Source organism: Lissotriton vulgaris, chromosome 7, assembly GCF_964263255.1.
Source record: "Lissotriton vulgaris chromosome 7, aLisVul1.2, whole genome shotgun sequence".
NCBI lineage: Eukaryota > Metazoa > Chordata > Amphibia > Caudata > Salamandridae > Lissotriton > Lissotriton vulgaris.
Window position 1 is genome coordinate 1,301,832,927 of NC_141695.1, and position 16,127 is coordinate 1,301,849,053.

The window sequence follows — 16,127 nt, forward strand, 5'->3', positions numbered from 1 at the left end:
AAGCCGCACCACGCCGCAACATCCGACCGAAGCCGGGAGAGCGGAGGCAACAAATTCCGCTCATAGCGGGTCTTGGGGTCGAGTGAAATATAGATCCCCAAGTATTTAAAGCCATCCCTAGAAACCGGTATCGGACAGTTGCGGGGAAGAAGAGGCTCATCATCCGTAAGTGGATAAATACAGGACTTGGCCCAGTTAATGACCAGACCGGAATTCCTCCCGAAGGAGCGTAACACATCAAACAGGACGCCCAACGACTTACGAGGAGAGGTAAGATACAGCAATATATCATCAGCATAGAGTGATATCCAGTCCTCGAAGTCAGGCGACCATCGGATGCCCTTAAGCGATGGTTCCCACCGCAACCATGCAGCCAGGGGCTCCCGGGAAAGCGCAAAGAGGAGCGGCGACAAGGGGCACCCCTGTCTCGTTCCCTGTCCGAGGGTGAAGGGCTCTGAAGCCCTACCATTAACCACCACCTGTGCCAGCGGCTGCTCATACAAAAGCCTATTCCACCCAATGAATTTAGGGCCAAAACCAAACTTAGCAAGAGCAGCCCACAAATATGGCCATTCAACCGTGTCGAAGGCCATCGAGGCATCGAGAGAAACCAAAATGGCCGGCTCTCGGAGAGACCCCGCCCTAGCTAAAGCGCCATGGAGGCGACGTAGATTGAGCGCGGTATTCCGGTGGGGTATAAATCCAGATTGGTCTGGGTGGATCAAGTCTGCAATTACCGTAACCAGCCGATTTGCAAGAAGTTTAGCAAGAATTTTGGGCTCAACATTCAAGAGCGAAATCGGTCGATACGATGAGCAATGATCACGGGGCTTGCCATCTTTATGGATGACAACAATGGATGCCAATCTCTGATCTCGAGGAAGAAAGCCGAGATCTCGCGATGACAGGAACATCCGACGAAGATACGGCGCCATTTTGTCGGGGCATAGTTTATACAGTTCCACCGGTATACCATTTGGACCCGAGGCCTTCCTGGAACGAAGGGAACGGATAGCGAGCGCTACTTCATCGGTGGAAAAATCTGCCTCCATAAGCTCCCTGTCCGAGTCCGACAGGCTAGGGAGGGCGATATCTCGAAGCAAAAGATGCGAATATTCTTCCGGCCTATCAGAGACCGGCGCATAAACCGCCTGAAAATGAAGGGCAAATGCTTGGACTATATCAATCGGGTCCACGACACGCACACCATCCATACGTTCAACAACAGGCACCACTCGGTTCAAGCGATCCTTTTTGTCCAGCCATGCTATCAACTTTCCCGCCTTATCACCAACATCATACAGACGTCCCTGTTGCTCACGGTGCATCGCCTTGGCCGCATCAGTGACCAGCGCCTTATAATCAGATTATTTCATGGCCAGAGAATGCAGCACATCCGGAGTGACCCCGGACTCCATTTGCCCCTCCAAGTCAGTGATCTCATTTTCCAGATCCACCACTGCGGCATTCTTAGGCCGTCTTTCGCTGGCAATGAGGGACAGGACTTGACCACGAATCACTGGTTTATAGGCCTCCCACAATATAGCCAGGGAGGATACCGATCCCTCATTTTCAGCGAAATAGTAGTCCATACATTTCACCACCTCAGACCTGATCTTAGGGTTACAAAGGTGCCAGGGGTTGATCGGAGCGATACGGCCCTCGGTACCCAATTGCATGTCGACTGTAAGCCAAAGCGGAGAGTGATCAGAGATCCCCCTGGCCAAATGTCTAACCTCCCGCACAGAGACCATCTGCACTGCTGGCACAAGAATATAATCTAACCTCGATAGACTCCCGTGTGCACCTGAGTAGAAAGTATATTGGAGCTGACCAGGGTGTAGATGCCTCCAACAGTCAACTAGCCCGAACGTATCCAGGAGCTTTCCGAGCCAGAGCTGTGCCGCAGGCAGAGCCCTGGGGGGCTACGATCCTCATCCCCACTAACTACAGAATTAAAATCGCCACCCACCACCAGTATGCCGTCAGGAAGCCCAAGGACCACATCACCCAAATCAGCATTTCCAACCAAGTGCGTCTCCTGGAGCTAAATCACATCTGGGGTACAACGTTTCAAATATTGCAAAACAATACCCCGCTTTATTCTATCTCCAAGACCGTTAACGTTACAACTCAGCACCCTAAGCTCCCCCTCCCCCATCCCGGCACTGAGCACCCAGCCCCCCTCGCCCGGGAAGAAGCACACAGAACAAACAACAGGATAGAGAGCAGCCTCGAGCAAAACAAAAAGGAAAAGACCCCCCCACCACCCCCATAGAACCCTGAAAAACACACCCCCCCACCCTGCACCTTGCATTAGACCAGAAAGCCACCCCAACTTGCAGTGTGCCTGTCGCCCCATTAAACTAACCTACAAGAAGAGAGAGAAAGCCCCCAGAGGAGGAAGAGGAGGCCCGATTCCCCCCACCCCCGGGTATCCACATCATCTAGCAAGTCTATTAAAAAGCCACTGCTAGTAGTCCAAAGTAACCAGTTCGCCGCTGCAGACTCACTACACCTGTTCAGGCAGGGCTCCCTCGGCACCTCTCGGGCTCTCGACGCTCGTACGATTTGATGGCAATGTGTCCAACTAGTCACTGGCCACATCGGGGCGATCGAAGAAAAACGCCCGCTCCTCATATTCGATCCTCAGTCGGGGAGGAAAAAGCATGGCATATTTCAGGCCCATATCACCCCAGTGAAACCCATGCGTTGTTTCTGCACCGCCTGGGAGAAATCTGGATAGAAACTGACCGAGGCATTGTAAAATTTGGTGGGACCCGTGGTTCGTGAAGCTTGCAGGATAGCGTCCCGGTCCCGGAAATTTAAAATCCTGGCAATGATAGGTCTTGGCGTGGCACCCAGTTTGGGCTTCCCACCAGGGACTATGTGCTCGCTCCACTGTAAAAAAGTTGCTGAGGCGCTTAGGTGCAAGATGTTTAAGGACCAGATCCTCCACCAGAAGGTCCATGGGGACGTCCGCGGAGTTCTCCGGAACCCCCACGATACGGATGTTGTTGCGCCTGGCCCGGCTCTCAAAATCCTCCAGCCGGCGGGCAAACTGGTCGTTGGAGGTATGGAGGGCGCGAACCTCAGCCTGAAGGTCCGAGACATCAGTGGTCAAGCTCGCAGTTTTAATATCCAGAGACTTGACCCGTTCATTCGTCTTACCCAGGTCCGCCCTAATGAGGTTAATCTCGATCGCCACTGTGTCGATCTTTGCGGCGAGAGTTTCATATTGTTGGCCCATATCCATCCGAACACTAGTAATGGCGCCCATGATGTCCTTTAGTGTCGGCTCCTCCGATAAAGGAGCACCATCTCCAGTCCCTTCAAGAGCCTCGGTCGCTCCACATGGGGATCCTTTCGGGCGAGTGTAGTGCTCAATGGTCTGAGTTTGAATAAGACCCCCACGATGCGTGCCCTTGGTGTTCCGCTTCTCGGCATCCGCCTTGCCCGCCATAGTGGGCTTTGAACTCCCACGGAGTCGTTGCGATCTGGTCAGAATGATCCCGCTCTCAATGGACCTCAAAGGCAAGAGGGCGAAGAACCAGAGCAAACTTAGGATCCGTACCTGGGACGAGAAATAAAATGGGGCAGCCGTAGATCGTCGTCAACAATGGCCCAAAGCGAAACCGAAAGTACCACAGGGGATGTGGGCGTGCCCAACTGGCCGTTGTTGTTGAGTTGCCACCTGGGTACCTCGGGACTCAAGTCCGGGGATGGTCTACGATGTAGGCTGCAAACTTCAGGATGCAGCAAGTCCAGTTGTCGGCGTCCGATTTAAATTCCGAAAAAGTCTTTAGAATCAGCAGTTCATAGTCGACAAGTACCCATCGTTCAAATCAGGATTTGTGGCAGGATAGATGCGGGAGGCGAAGAGGGTCTCGGGAGCCCTGTGCTCACGCGTCCATCTTGAATCCGCGCAAAGCTCCTCCCCCCTAGTGACATCTTTATTGACGTATTATGTCCAAAAACCTACGTCGTACAAGGCACCTTTCAGGTATAAATATTACCAACGTTGCCTTAAGCAAACGCTGCCTCGCTGATGCTGATGCTACCGCTGCCTCAACGACATCGGCGAACGATGGTGTGGTGAACACAGGAGCAGAACAGCTGTCCCTTGCAGAGTCCAGCAAATGCAAGCTGCCCACGGACGCTGCCCCTCCTCCTCCTCGATGCGCTGAGAGAGACGCTGTCTTTTCTCCTGCCGAGAAAATCCAGCTCCGGCGTTTCCAGCCTACTGGGATATCGAGTGCTGGAAGGAGATACAAGACCTCCAACATTCTACTCCAGAGGTATGGTGTTGACTAAACCCTTAGAGAGAATTCTTGAAGCAAACCTTGGCAAAACCAACTTAACTAAAACTGCTACTTACTCCCTCCCACGTATTAGGCTTAGGTCAGGTACACTGGGGTAGGCGTAGTTAGAAACACCAGTTGAGTACGTTAGCCTAATGTATATATGAATGTATATATGTTTTATGCATTTTAACCATTGTATGACTAAGAAACCATATCAATGCTTTTAAAGTATTATTTCGCAATCCTCATTTTACTGTACGCACTTTTTATAATAACTAGTCTTGCAATTGTGGCAATTCATTTCTCTTGCATGAGAAGAAAGACTGTTCAATAAATAATACCTTTTATTGAAAACGCCCGTCTCTCTATTCTCTGCATATTGGTGAAAGTAATCTGCACAAAACTGACTGAGTAAAATAACTGTCTATTGTTTCACACGACTCTAGAGATTGACTCTTATTCTAAGGAGCAAAGTTGTCATGTTTATGCGGTTGTTGGAAAACTGAATCCCTTCTTGTCTGTACCAGGGAAGCTGATCACTTCCTATTCAGTCAAGAAAGTTTCCAGTGACCTCTGAGCTAGTTGGTAACAAACCCAATTAAGTTTAGCATAGTCAGTTGAGACCTGGAAGATCCGCACTTCTAAAACCATACTACTGTTTATGTTAATCAAATGCGCAGGGCCTATTGGGAAAATAGGAACTACACTACAGAAGGGCGCAATAGCAACATGGGACGGAATTACCGGGACCCTAGCGGCGAAACTTCGAGGGGACACAGACAGGAAAACCCACTGGCACCCACCAACCGCACTCGGATTTAATGAAGCAATCAAAAAAAGTGCCAAACATCTGAACACGAAAAGAAAAGCTTTCCGCAAAAACGGCACAACCTCAAATAAAAAACAATTACAAGACGCCGCAAAAAGTAATTCCAAGAAGGTGTGGGCTACAAAACGTGACCATTGCGAAGCACAATGGCTAAAAATCTTTGACCTGCTGAGCCCCGGGAAATCGCAAGAGTTCTGGAGCTACCTAAGCAATCTCGGACGAGGTATAAACCACAGAGAAAACTCCCTTGTGGCCTCCATCTGGGTCGCCCATGTAAAAGCTCTATATAAAGAAGACCGACCCGCTATCCAGCTAAATGATGCATACATAGCAAGAGATGATCCAGATTCCATCACCGATAAGAAGGCCCCTCCCGGAAAATTGTTAGTGTCCAAAATTCTAAAAAACATCAGGCAAAACGGCGCACTGGGTCCCAACGGCCTTTTGGGTTTTCTGTTTAAAGCGAACATAGAATTCTGGTCCGAAAACCTGACTCACCTGTACGCCGAATGCTGGCTCTTGGAGGACGTGCCAGACTCCTGGAGAGGATCGCTCTTACACCCAATCCACAAGAAAGGGCCCAAATCAGACCCATCAAACTACTGCATGATTGCCCTCCTGGACATCGAGGGAAAAGCCTATGCCAGCACAATCCTGACGGACCTTACAGATTGGGCGAGCGAAGAAGGCCTCCTGCCATTTTGCCAAACCTGATTTAGACCTGGGTCTGCCACCGTTGATAACATCACCGCACTCTCTTATTTGGCCCACCAAGCACGATCGCGCAAAAACCACCCCCTATTTGCTTGCTTTATCGACTATTCGGCAGCGTTCGATGGGATAGATCGTGCCATCCTATGGAGAAAGCTGGCACAATGGAACATCGACCCCACCCTGCTAAGAGCGATTTAGTCATTGTACCAAAAAAAGTGGGTGAGAATCAAACTCTCGAAGGACTCTGCAACTGAGAAGATTGACACGGATCGAGGCCTTAAACAAGGGTGCATTTTAGCACCACTGCTGTTCAACCTATATACAGCAGACATGGAGATAGCCCTGTCTGGGGCAGCCTTAGCAAACCCAAAGATTGGGGGACCAAAATCCAATTCATGCAATATGCCGATGATCTGGTACTCTTGGACCACACTAAAATAGGGCTACAAAAGGCACTGATCGCCCTGGCAACATACAACAATAAAAACAGGTTGGTGGCAAACCCTTCCAAGTCAAAAATAGTCATCTTTGGGCACTACCCAAAAAAAAATCAGCAAAATGGAGGCTTGGTCATCTCTTCTTGGAAAGCACACAGCGATACACCTACCTGGGTGTTTGTTTCCATGAGTCAGGGCTTTCTGGCGCTCACTTAAAGAAAATCCAAGGCAAATGGAAAACCATCCCCTAGGCCCTCTGTAAGTTACAAGCCTCCTTATATAGTCCATCTACTACGGCTATCCAAAGAGTACTCAAGGCCAAGCTAATGCCGGCCCTCAATTACGCTCAACAAGCGTTCCCGGGCAAACTCAATAAGGATCTAGAAAAAATCCACTGCGGAGCTTACAAGAGACTGTTCCACCTACCAAAGTGCACCAGAAATACCCTTGTCTGCCTAGAATTCTCGCTCAATCAACAAAACCTGGAAGAGATGGCTGCCCAAAGTAAATATTACTATCTCACAGCAGCTGCTCATGACAACACACTCAAGGCAGTTCTGAACACACATCTTTACGGAACCTGGGAATCCTTGGCCAGCCACTCTCAACGCGGCAAAGGACCGTCTCAACTTTGCCACTGAGTCTTGGGACCCCAAACTTGTCAACTACACAGCAATCAAAAACACGATTGAAAAACAAGTATGCGCCCGCTCCCCGGAACTGAACTTGGAGTCACTGGCAAAAAGATATTTTCATGAGTCTCTATGCTTGCCGCATACTGTGTACAATCCTAAACATCATCTTACGCAGGCCGTGGGCTGCTCAGCTCTTCACAAGATTTTAGCCTACAGACTACACCCCCTGCCCCTTAAAGAACTGTATGCCTTTGAACAGGCTGGACCGGGAGCTCGGGAATGCAGGCTCTGTAAGTACAAACGCGAGTCACTGGCCCATCTTTTACTATGCTGCCCGGCCCTGCGTGTGGCACGCAGCCTTTACCTTGGGTCTATTTTAAGACAAGTGGAGTCACGCACCGCAAAGGGGGCAATCTACCAACTATACACACTGACCACAGTAAAACTGATGGCCTCATTTGAAAAGTTCATCCAACAGACACGGTCCAAGCTGACGGCTATCCAGGGCACATATGAATAGAGACTTTACAGATGCACACTGGGCCATTATGAACCGTATTTCTTGTGCCTACCAGTGTCCTGGGAACTACTATACAGACCTGCCTGCTGAAACACATATGGTTTTAACTTTTGTAACTTTGTATTTTGTTTTTAATGTAATGGTTTTGAGTAACCAAACAATAAAGTTATTCATTCATTCATTCATTCATTCATTCGTTCATTCATTCATTCATTGATCATCTTTGGAGTAGTTGACAACATTTCCGGGCATGCCAGATCCTTCTTGTTTTATGCAATTCTCTTGGCTAGGAGGCAAATGTGTAGGTTCTGGGTGGATGCAGCTCCACCGACCTATGAGGGATGGCTGTTGTCACTATATGAAGTTTATAGAGTTGACTTGGCCAGATCCTGTATTAGGAAAAGGCTTGCTTTCTGGGATTTTCTATTAAATTGGAGGTAGGATTTCTGGGGTTTTCTTTTTTTTTTTTCGGGTTCTATGATTATGCCTTTTCCTGCTCCATGGACTTATAACAAGGGCCTTCTCAGTTTTGTCTTGGTCCAACAGGTGATAATACGCCTAGATGGAGAGATGCAGGTCTCCTTGTAGTGCTTAGATCTTCTTCTTCCGCCATTTAAGTCTCTTGTGCCTATGTTCGAGCCACGCTATTAGATCTAGGGGCTGGACATTGGGACATATAGTGGTGGTCGGAGGCTTTTGTTGCACTAGGGTATCGGCAAATGAGGACAAAAAAAAAAGGTATGTGATGCCTGAAAGCATAACAAAGCGAAACAAAAGGGGATGATGGACGGAGCGTTTTAGCAAATCAAACACTCACCCCCAGTCAACTGATCTGGGTTTAATTCATCACCATTCTTTAGCTCACTCAGCCACCCCAGTTCAGACATGGCCATACGCAAATCAGACTGACCCTGTGCCTCATGGGAACAGTCCAGCCGAACTACCAAGCCATGCAGCACACACAGAATTGCAAAACTGTGTTTTTTTTTTAAATTATTGTTTACGTGCAGGTAGGGGGAGCTTCCTGCACAAAAACAGTCATGGGCGTTTTGCAGTTTCTATGCGTGCTGCACGTTGCAGCACACATGGAAACAGCAAAAAAGAGGAGAAATAAAGCATTTCTACTCATTTCGTTTGTTTAAGATCAGGTTTTCCTTCGTCTTAATTTTGGCGCTGCCTCATATTTATGCTGCTCTTGCAAAAAATGAGCAGCGTCAACATCAATGGGTGTTGCAGTGTAACCCTCACCACTTCACGCTAATTGTAGCGTGAAAGGGGGCCTTATTTACAAGGCAGCGTTAAGCCACGTTAAGTGGCATAACGCTGCCTTGTAAATAAGGCAAAGCTCCTATGCCACCACAACGTCACTAAAAGTGACGTGGTGGCGATAGGGGCTTGTAAATATGCCTCAAAATGTTCATGACATGGAGTGCTGACAGGGTGGTTAAGTTTTTCATGACAAAGGTCTAGAGCAGTCCGATTCATTTTAAAGAATAAGAGAAAAAAATTGCTTTTTTATGCTAATGTTTCGGCAGGACATCAATGATTTGAGTTAGACCCGAGGATATCAGGTATCAGAGAGCTTTACATGAGTACCAGATTCATTACAGATGGACACATTCAGTTTTTGAGGCATGGGGAGATTAGGTTATTTCCCAGAATCACAGGATTTTGAGCGCTGTTTCCGAGACTGATTTGATTTGATTAAAAACATTGTAAAGCGCACAAATGCCTTAAGGCGTCTAGGCGCTAAAACTCGAACTCGACTGGTACTCTTTTCCCCAGCTTTTGAGGTCGACAGCTCAAGCCATAAGGCTACATCCTCATTTTCTTAATGACAAAATGTAATATCTCGCATATGCTTTTTTGCTTAGTTTATTTTTCACCCATTGTTTCCTTCTCATAATAATGTACTCTGCCACCACTGCTTTTAGTGATCAAACTAGGACTTGGACAATAATGGAGCAGAAAGCAAACTTGTTGTGCCTCTTCAATTGACAGAACAGGTTCTGGGCCTTGATTTTACCATGGACATACAGGCCTCGGTACGCACACTAGATAAGCCTAATAGCTGGGCTAACAAAAGCTCAGGCTAACAGTTTCGCAGGCAGTTGGGTCCCTCACAGCATGTGTAATGTCCTGTATACCACGCAGGGGGCGTCCCATCCCAACAATAATCCACGACAGTAGCTGATGCTCTCAATGGATTCATCAAATGAAATAATCCCTTCAACTTTTACAGTTGTGAAAGAACAATAGATATGTTCTTTTATTTTTCCATAGTAAAGAGTTATGACACTTAAAAGGTAATCTTTCTCTGATGCTTTTTTCTCTGTTATCTGATGAGACCTGATTCTATCTTTGGGGTACCAGAATATCTATGATAGATTAAAAGGGGCTCAGAAAAATGAGGCACAGATTCGATGTGATAAGATCCAGGATATGAATGTGTGATTTGCGTGTGCCTATCCCCAATTGTAAGGTGCACATTGTATTCTGTGACAGTGGATATGTTTAATACCTGTCTCAGGTGATGTGTTGTTCGGTTGTTGCTCAGTCCTTCTCTTCAATGTTGTTACATAAGGGCTGTGAGTCGTTCTATAAAGGGGTGAGATGCTACTGTCTTTGGCCACACATGGTGAATAGGCCAATAGGTAGGGAATGGTCAATGTAAACAAAACTGTGGCAGTGAAAACTGTGTAATACCTTTAGAGATATACCGTGTTAACAATAAATATTTAGACATTTCACTCTCACTTCATGATGTAAAATTTGCCATATTGACCATGAGTGTAATTGTTTATTGCCACCATTTAAATGTAGTTTCACAGTGCTCGAAATTATTGGTGATTTAGAGCAGTTGTTCTTAACCTGGGATATGCAGAACCCCGCTGGGCCACAATGGCTACTCTGACAGTCCATGATTGTTGAGAAAGTGAAATATCATTAGCAGATTAATAAAGTATATCAACGGAACACTCTTCAAAGGCGAGGACGAATTGGGGCCTGAAAATGAAGGGGCTGATTAAGAGAATCCTTGACAGATTGCTCAGACATAAAAGTGAAAGCTGCCCTGTCCTTCTTATTACAAGTGCATTATATCCTATGGCACTTGTTATAAGGCAAATAGGATATCCATCCCATTTGTGATGGAGTACCCATCTGCCAACCTCTAAATCAGACCTTAAAGTGGTATCCTTTGCTTGAATCGTGGAATCAGTGAAAGTACATCAGAATCTAGAATAGATAGTTGGTAGCATCAACTTAAGAACTGGTTTGTGCTGACAAAAAGAGAACATGCACTTGGAGGAAAAAAAGGCAAAGAGTCCAGAGTCTAGTAAATTGGCGTTGTCTTTCAGAAACAAAACCACATTTGAAAAAGCTCTAAACTTCCCGTCAAATTTGAAATCTGGAATTTTATTTGTATATTTTTTGTGAATGAATCAATAGGTTTTCTCTGTCTTTCTTCTCTAATGCTTTTTCTGGCGTCCCTGTCTTTCATTGGTGATTAGGTGGTGAGGTCGGAATGTTTAGAACCACTGGCATTGAGCGAAAACTGCATTTTGGAAGCTCTTGTTCACTTACCTTATTAGCCGCTCCACCCCATTCTATGGCACTGGTGTTGATGTTGAGCGTTTGACCTTTTGGGAGTTTAGCATCATAGGTGCCCAGTTTCAAAAACCTACTTGTGTCCTTCGAGGTCATCTGCCATTGAATCAAATCAAGCATTAATGGAGCATCTCCATTTTTATCAAAATATATCTCTTCGCCGACTGCATTACTTGACCGGACTTTCTTCAGGTAGTACAGAAGCTGAAAAGGCAAGAGTTTCCTTACTGTAAGTTAAGAATCAATGAGAGATTGTTCTGATTTATTTTATTTTCTCAATGGTAGCAGCAAGAAAAACATCTTTAAAAACTGAACTTCTATAAAAACCGTGCATGAATGAGCAACAAACACCGCTATCTTTAACTTTATACGTGAATTCCTGGAAATACTTGTCTCCCACTCTATGGGCTACTGGCAAATCACAGTAAGTAACAGTAGTTTTAATTCTTATTAAGAGTTTTGGCATTGACGTGATACTGTTTTGGTTGAGGAGCAGTACATGGACGTATCCTGCCTCACAGTACGCTGGCAATGTTGTTTAACCTACCGAAATAGCTGGTGAGACAAAGATGAGTCTGACAGTGGCAGCTGCTAGCATGAAAAAATGGTGGGCACAATGGAGGACAATAATAAACAATTTAAAACAAAGAAAAGAAAACGTGCCTGCCACCCGCCGCTTAGCCCCCTCGGTTCTCTTCAGCTACTGATGCACAGGGTCCCAGACTTCCCTGTGCCAGTCCAGATGCTGCTTTCATGCTGGTATCACCCAGCATGAGAGAGGCACCAGGATTGGTTGGAGTGGGCTGTTTCTCAGCTCCAAAAGGGCCTGGGAGCCTGTGCCTGCTGTCCCCCTATGCAATAGTCTAGAGCAGGGGTCTCCAACAGGTCGATCGCGAGCTACCGGTAGCTCGCCGAGGCCCCTTGAGTAGCTCGCGATCGCATTTTAATTGTTTAGCCCTTCATAGTCTTTATCATTTTTTGGGCCTTTTTTTAAGAGCCGTTGGCCGCCCATACCTTAACCAGGTGCTCTGATAGGCCTAAGCTTAGCCGGGGCGGGCTGAAGAGGTTGACGTCATTTGCATCGTCGTAGCATCACCCATCTGCACCCCCCCCCTACCCTCAAGAGCCTGGCACCACGCTCTCACCGTGCGCAATGTGTGCACTACTGAAATGGAGCTGCTCCGACTGCCTTCAGGAGCCCTGCACAGCGCTTACTGACATCCTGCGTGACGTGTGTACTGCAGGTGCAGAGCAGCAGGGCCCGAAAAGCTTGTTGGTGTGAAAGTGGCGTGGAACAGGCAGTATTGAACTCCTACCGCCCTATCAGTGCCCGCGCCACTTGCCTTTTCCAGTCCGACTGGGAGTCTTTCACTAGGTAAGTCCTGACCTGAACTAGTTGCTGCGCCCTGGCCACTGAATTAATTGTCGAGTAATTGTTAGCCCCTGGCCTATCCTTCGTCTTTCTAAGCCCTAGGCGCCAAAAATATTCTTGCCCAGAGCCACAGTCAAGAGTGCCGTGAGGAGGGGGAAAAGAGATCAATAATGCACTCGTGATTTTATTTAGATGCGTACAGGTGGGCTGGGTGAAACGGAGCTGCTTCCTCTTTTGATTAGGTCACACATCACAAAATGCAAATAGTTGGGCTCTAGCAGCAGACTGGAGGGTTTGTTTCTAAAAAATAGGAGCAGCCAGGTGGGCGAGAATCAGGCCTCAAAGGAGAGGGTTGAGCTGCCCGAGGGCCCGTGGTGATGGCCGACTGAAAACACAGGCTGCAAGAAGGCGCTTTTTCACAGGAGAGCTTCGAGGCGCCTCCGGGACACGGGCCTCACTGCATTTGAGGAGAACGTGGAAGGTCGGATGAGATAAAAATTAAATGGACAAAAACACACTAAGAGTAAACATACTCGGTACAGTTTATTCTTAAAGGTGTAAGTATGGATGTCGACTTAACATAATCCCTGGGAGAGGAAACACATTAGGCAACTTTTTGAGTGTTGATGACTTCGCAGGGTGAACTTCGGCCTGGTCCAGCCCTTAACCCTTCTACCCTTCAATAATGTCCTAATTGTAGCTGATGCTGTAGAACTGAGGGGGGCACAAGGAGTGCAGAGTATTTTAATTAAACTGCACTGTATCTGCTCCTCTCACTCCCTCCATCACACCTTTAGGACAGAGGTAGAGAGGACAGGGCCAGGAGAAGTAAGGGCAAGCCAGGGAAGTGAACTATTGAGTAACCGTGTGTGCTGCACTTGTGTGACATGTTGATTCATGTGTGAAATATTGAGTGAGGGTGTGCGTGCTGCACTTGTGTGACATGTTGAGTCATGTGTGAAATATTCAACACTTGTGTGGCATGTTGAGTCATGTGTGAAATATTGAGTGAAAGTGTGCACGTGTGTGAGGTGAAGGGACAGATAAACATTAGGATATGTGAGGTGTAGGGAACCTACTGATACTGCGAATGTAGGGCACAGGGAGGGGTTCACCCAAGAAGCTCTACCTGAGGGGCTTGCACACATGAAGATGTGCATGCGAGGTGTAAAAAACAAGCAAATATAACACTGCATGTGAGGTGCAGGGAACAACTTTACATGACAGTAAATGTGAGGTGCAGGTACAGAGGTACATGTGCACAGCGGAGAGGCATGCATGAGGCTGTGTATGTGAGGTACATGGAAAACCCTGTTTTTCCTGCTGTTGAATAAGTGCTGTGCTCCAAGGTATTGTTTTGAGAGCACATTAAACTCAATGTGGGAATACTGAGACACCTTCAGTACCAGTCTCCATCTTCCAATTGCCAGGGATCAGAACCCCATACTCACCTGCCCAGTCTAGTCAGGGAGTAGCTTATGTTCATTTATAACAGCATTCAGGTGTTTTCCTTTCCCTTACAACACTCTCTGCTTTGTAGCTCAACTAGAGAGTGCTCTTCAGAGACAGTATCATAATGGCATGTACAGCTTGAATATGAGGGTGACTTGTGATGTGTTAGTAATCAGAGATGGGATGAGTACTATGGAATCATTGAAATAAAGCAGACCTTTTTAAGCGTTTAATGTGTCCTAGAGTAAAATTAGAAACATGAGAGTATATTCTCGGAAACTTTTTAAGTATTTTGTTCAAACCACAGTATGGGCTCCAAAAAAATTAGACTTAAAGTCCATGAAACTTGGTGTGCGGAGGGGCTCAGCGAAAAAATGTGCGTGATGCTTCGGCTTTAGTAGCTCACGACGATTTTCATTGATCAGAAGTAGCTCTCACTACAGAAAAGGTTGGAGACCCCTGGTCTAGAGACACTCAAGTGTGCATGTCAGTTTGGCCGTGTTAAGACAGCCGGCCAAATCGACATGAGCATTTGCAGTGCCCTGTGCTCACCACTCCTCCTGCTGCTGTCAGAGCATGGCCCCACCCTCAACACTTGGCTCCGTCATGTAAAATAAAATGATTAAAAAAACGTTTATTAATTCGTTATATAATCATTTTATTGTACATGTTTTCATTTGCTGGATCCAGCAGTGAGTCAACACTCCTCCGCCACCGCCATAACGGTGACACTGGTTTATAAATCCACTGGGGGTTCTTTGCTGATGATCACATCAGGGTCACACAGGGCTTGTTGGAGCACAGAAGGGCAAAGGCAATGGAGAACGAGCTCAGCCGTCAGTGGAAATAGCAAGTAAGTGCGTCTTGTCCTACTCCCTTCAAATTAAGAGTCATGCTGAGCACCTCTGCTATTGGAGGTCTGCTTTTGTCAGGAATTAAATTAAGTTTTCTTACATTCAAAAGCACTACATGTTGGTTTCTCTGATTACTTGCTAGTGTTGCTAAAAACAAAGTACAATGTGCACTAGGTAATGGGTCTCTCTGTCTCTGTTTGTGCATGTTTCACTCTGTTAAAGCTGGTTAACAAAGAGGAATCAGGAGACAAAAGTAAATATGAGTAAAGAGAGGCAGAGAGAGCAATATAGGGGAGGAAAAATCAAATGGCAATAGACGCTGGTAACATCCTTTTTTCAAACAAGGGCTCTCTGTGTCACACCCATTGCTCCCTTACAGTGACTGGTTGCATGGAAGCAATTCTCAGGAAGGAAGCTAGAAGTGCTGGTAGCCAAGCACTGTGTCTTAAAGGAAAACGTGAAACTAAGGCCTCAAAAAATGCAAGTTTATCGCAGTGGTATAGCATTTGCTTTGTTCATTTCATTGTGAAATGAAAAGACACTAACTTTAACAGGACATTACTTTTCTTTGCAAGAAGAAATATGTAATTATATGAACATGTTGCTTGCTGGCTCTGTGTATGTCTGGCACTATTAGTGTAGGACTCAGCTTTAATTCAACTAAGCAGTGCAGTCTGGGGTTATAAACTAGTTTCCTTACTTTAAATCAATACACCTAATAATGATTTGGAAACAGAGGGGCACATTTACAAGCCTCTATTGCCATCCCATCTTGACTTTCCTCGACGTTGTGGTGGTGATATGGGCACTGCCTTATTTACAAGGCAGTGGTAAGCCACTGAATGTGGCCTAACTCTGTCTTGTAAATAAGGCACCCTTTCATGCTATACTTAGCGTGAAAGGGGAGGGCAATCGGTGTTGTGGCGAGCTTTCCACCGCAACACCAAATGATTTTGACACTGCCCCCTTATATACAAAGGTGGCGCAAAAAGGAGGCAGCGCCAATATTAAGACCAGGGAAAACCTGGTCTTACCCTGGTGCATCGAAAGGAAAATGTTTAATTTCTCCTCGTTTTTGCAGGTCCCATGTGTGCTGCATTGTGCAGCACACATGGAAACAGCAAAATTCCAATGACAGTTTATGACAGTTTATGTGCAGGAAGGTGTCCCCTTCTCCACATAAACAATAATTTTTTTTATTACGTTTTGCGACCTCTATATCTGCTGCATACATAGAGGTTACAAAACGCCATTTAAAGATTGTTTATGTGCAGAAACGAACACCTTCCTGTATGTAAACAAGCACACCCCTCAACGCAGGCACCCTTGCACTATGATGTAAGCGTGCCTGCGTTGGCACTAGGCAGCTAAATGTAGCGCCAGCACAGGGGGAAATGCTGC

At 46.5% G+C, this 16,127-nt stretch overlaps 1 protein-coding gene across 1 annotated transcript in view; it reads right to left on the minus strand.

Annotated features, from left to right (window-relative positions):
- Positions 1-11,153, minus strand: part of LOC147703542 (vomeronasal type-2 receptor 26-like) — a 135,736-nt gene extending 124,583 nt beyond the window's left edge. The window contains exon 1 of the mRNA XM_086928929.1: positions 11,025-11,153. Within this exon, the coding sequence (XP_086785055.1) occupies positions 11,025-11,144 (120 nt within the window). The 5' untranslated portion in view covers positions 11,145-11,153. The remainder of the gene's footprint in view (positions 1-11,024) is intronic.
- Positions 11,154-16,127: the final 4,974 nt, after the last annotated feature.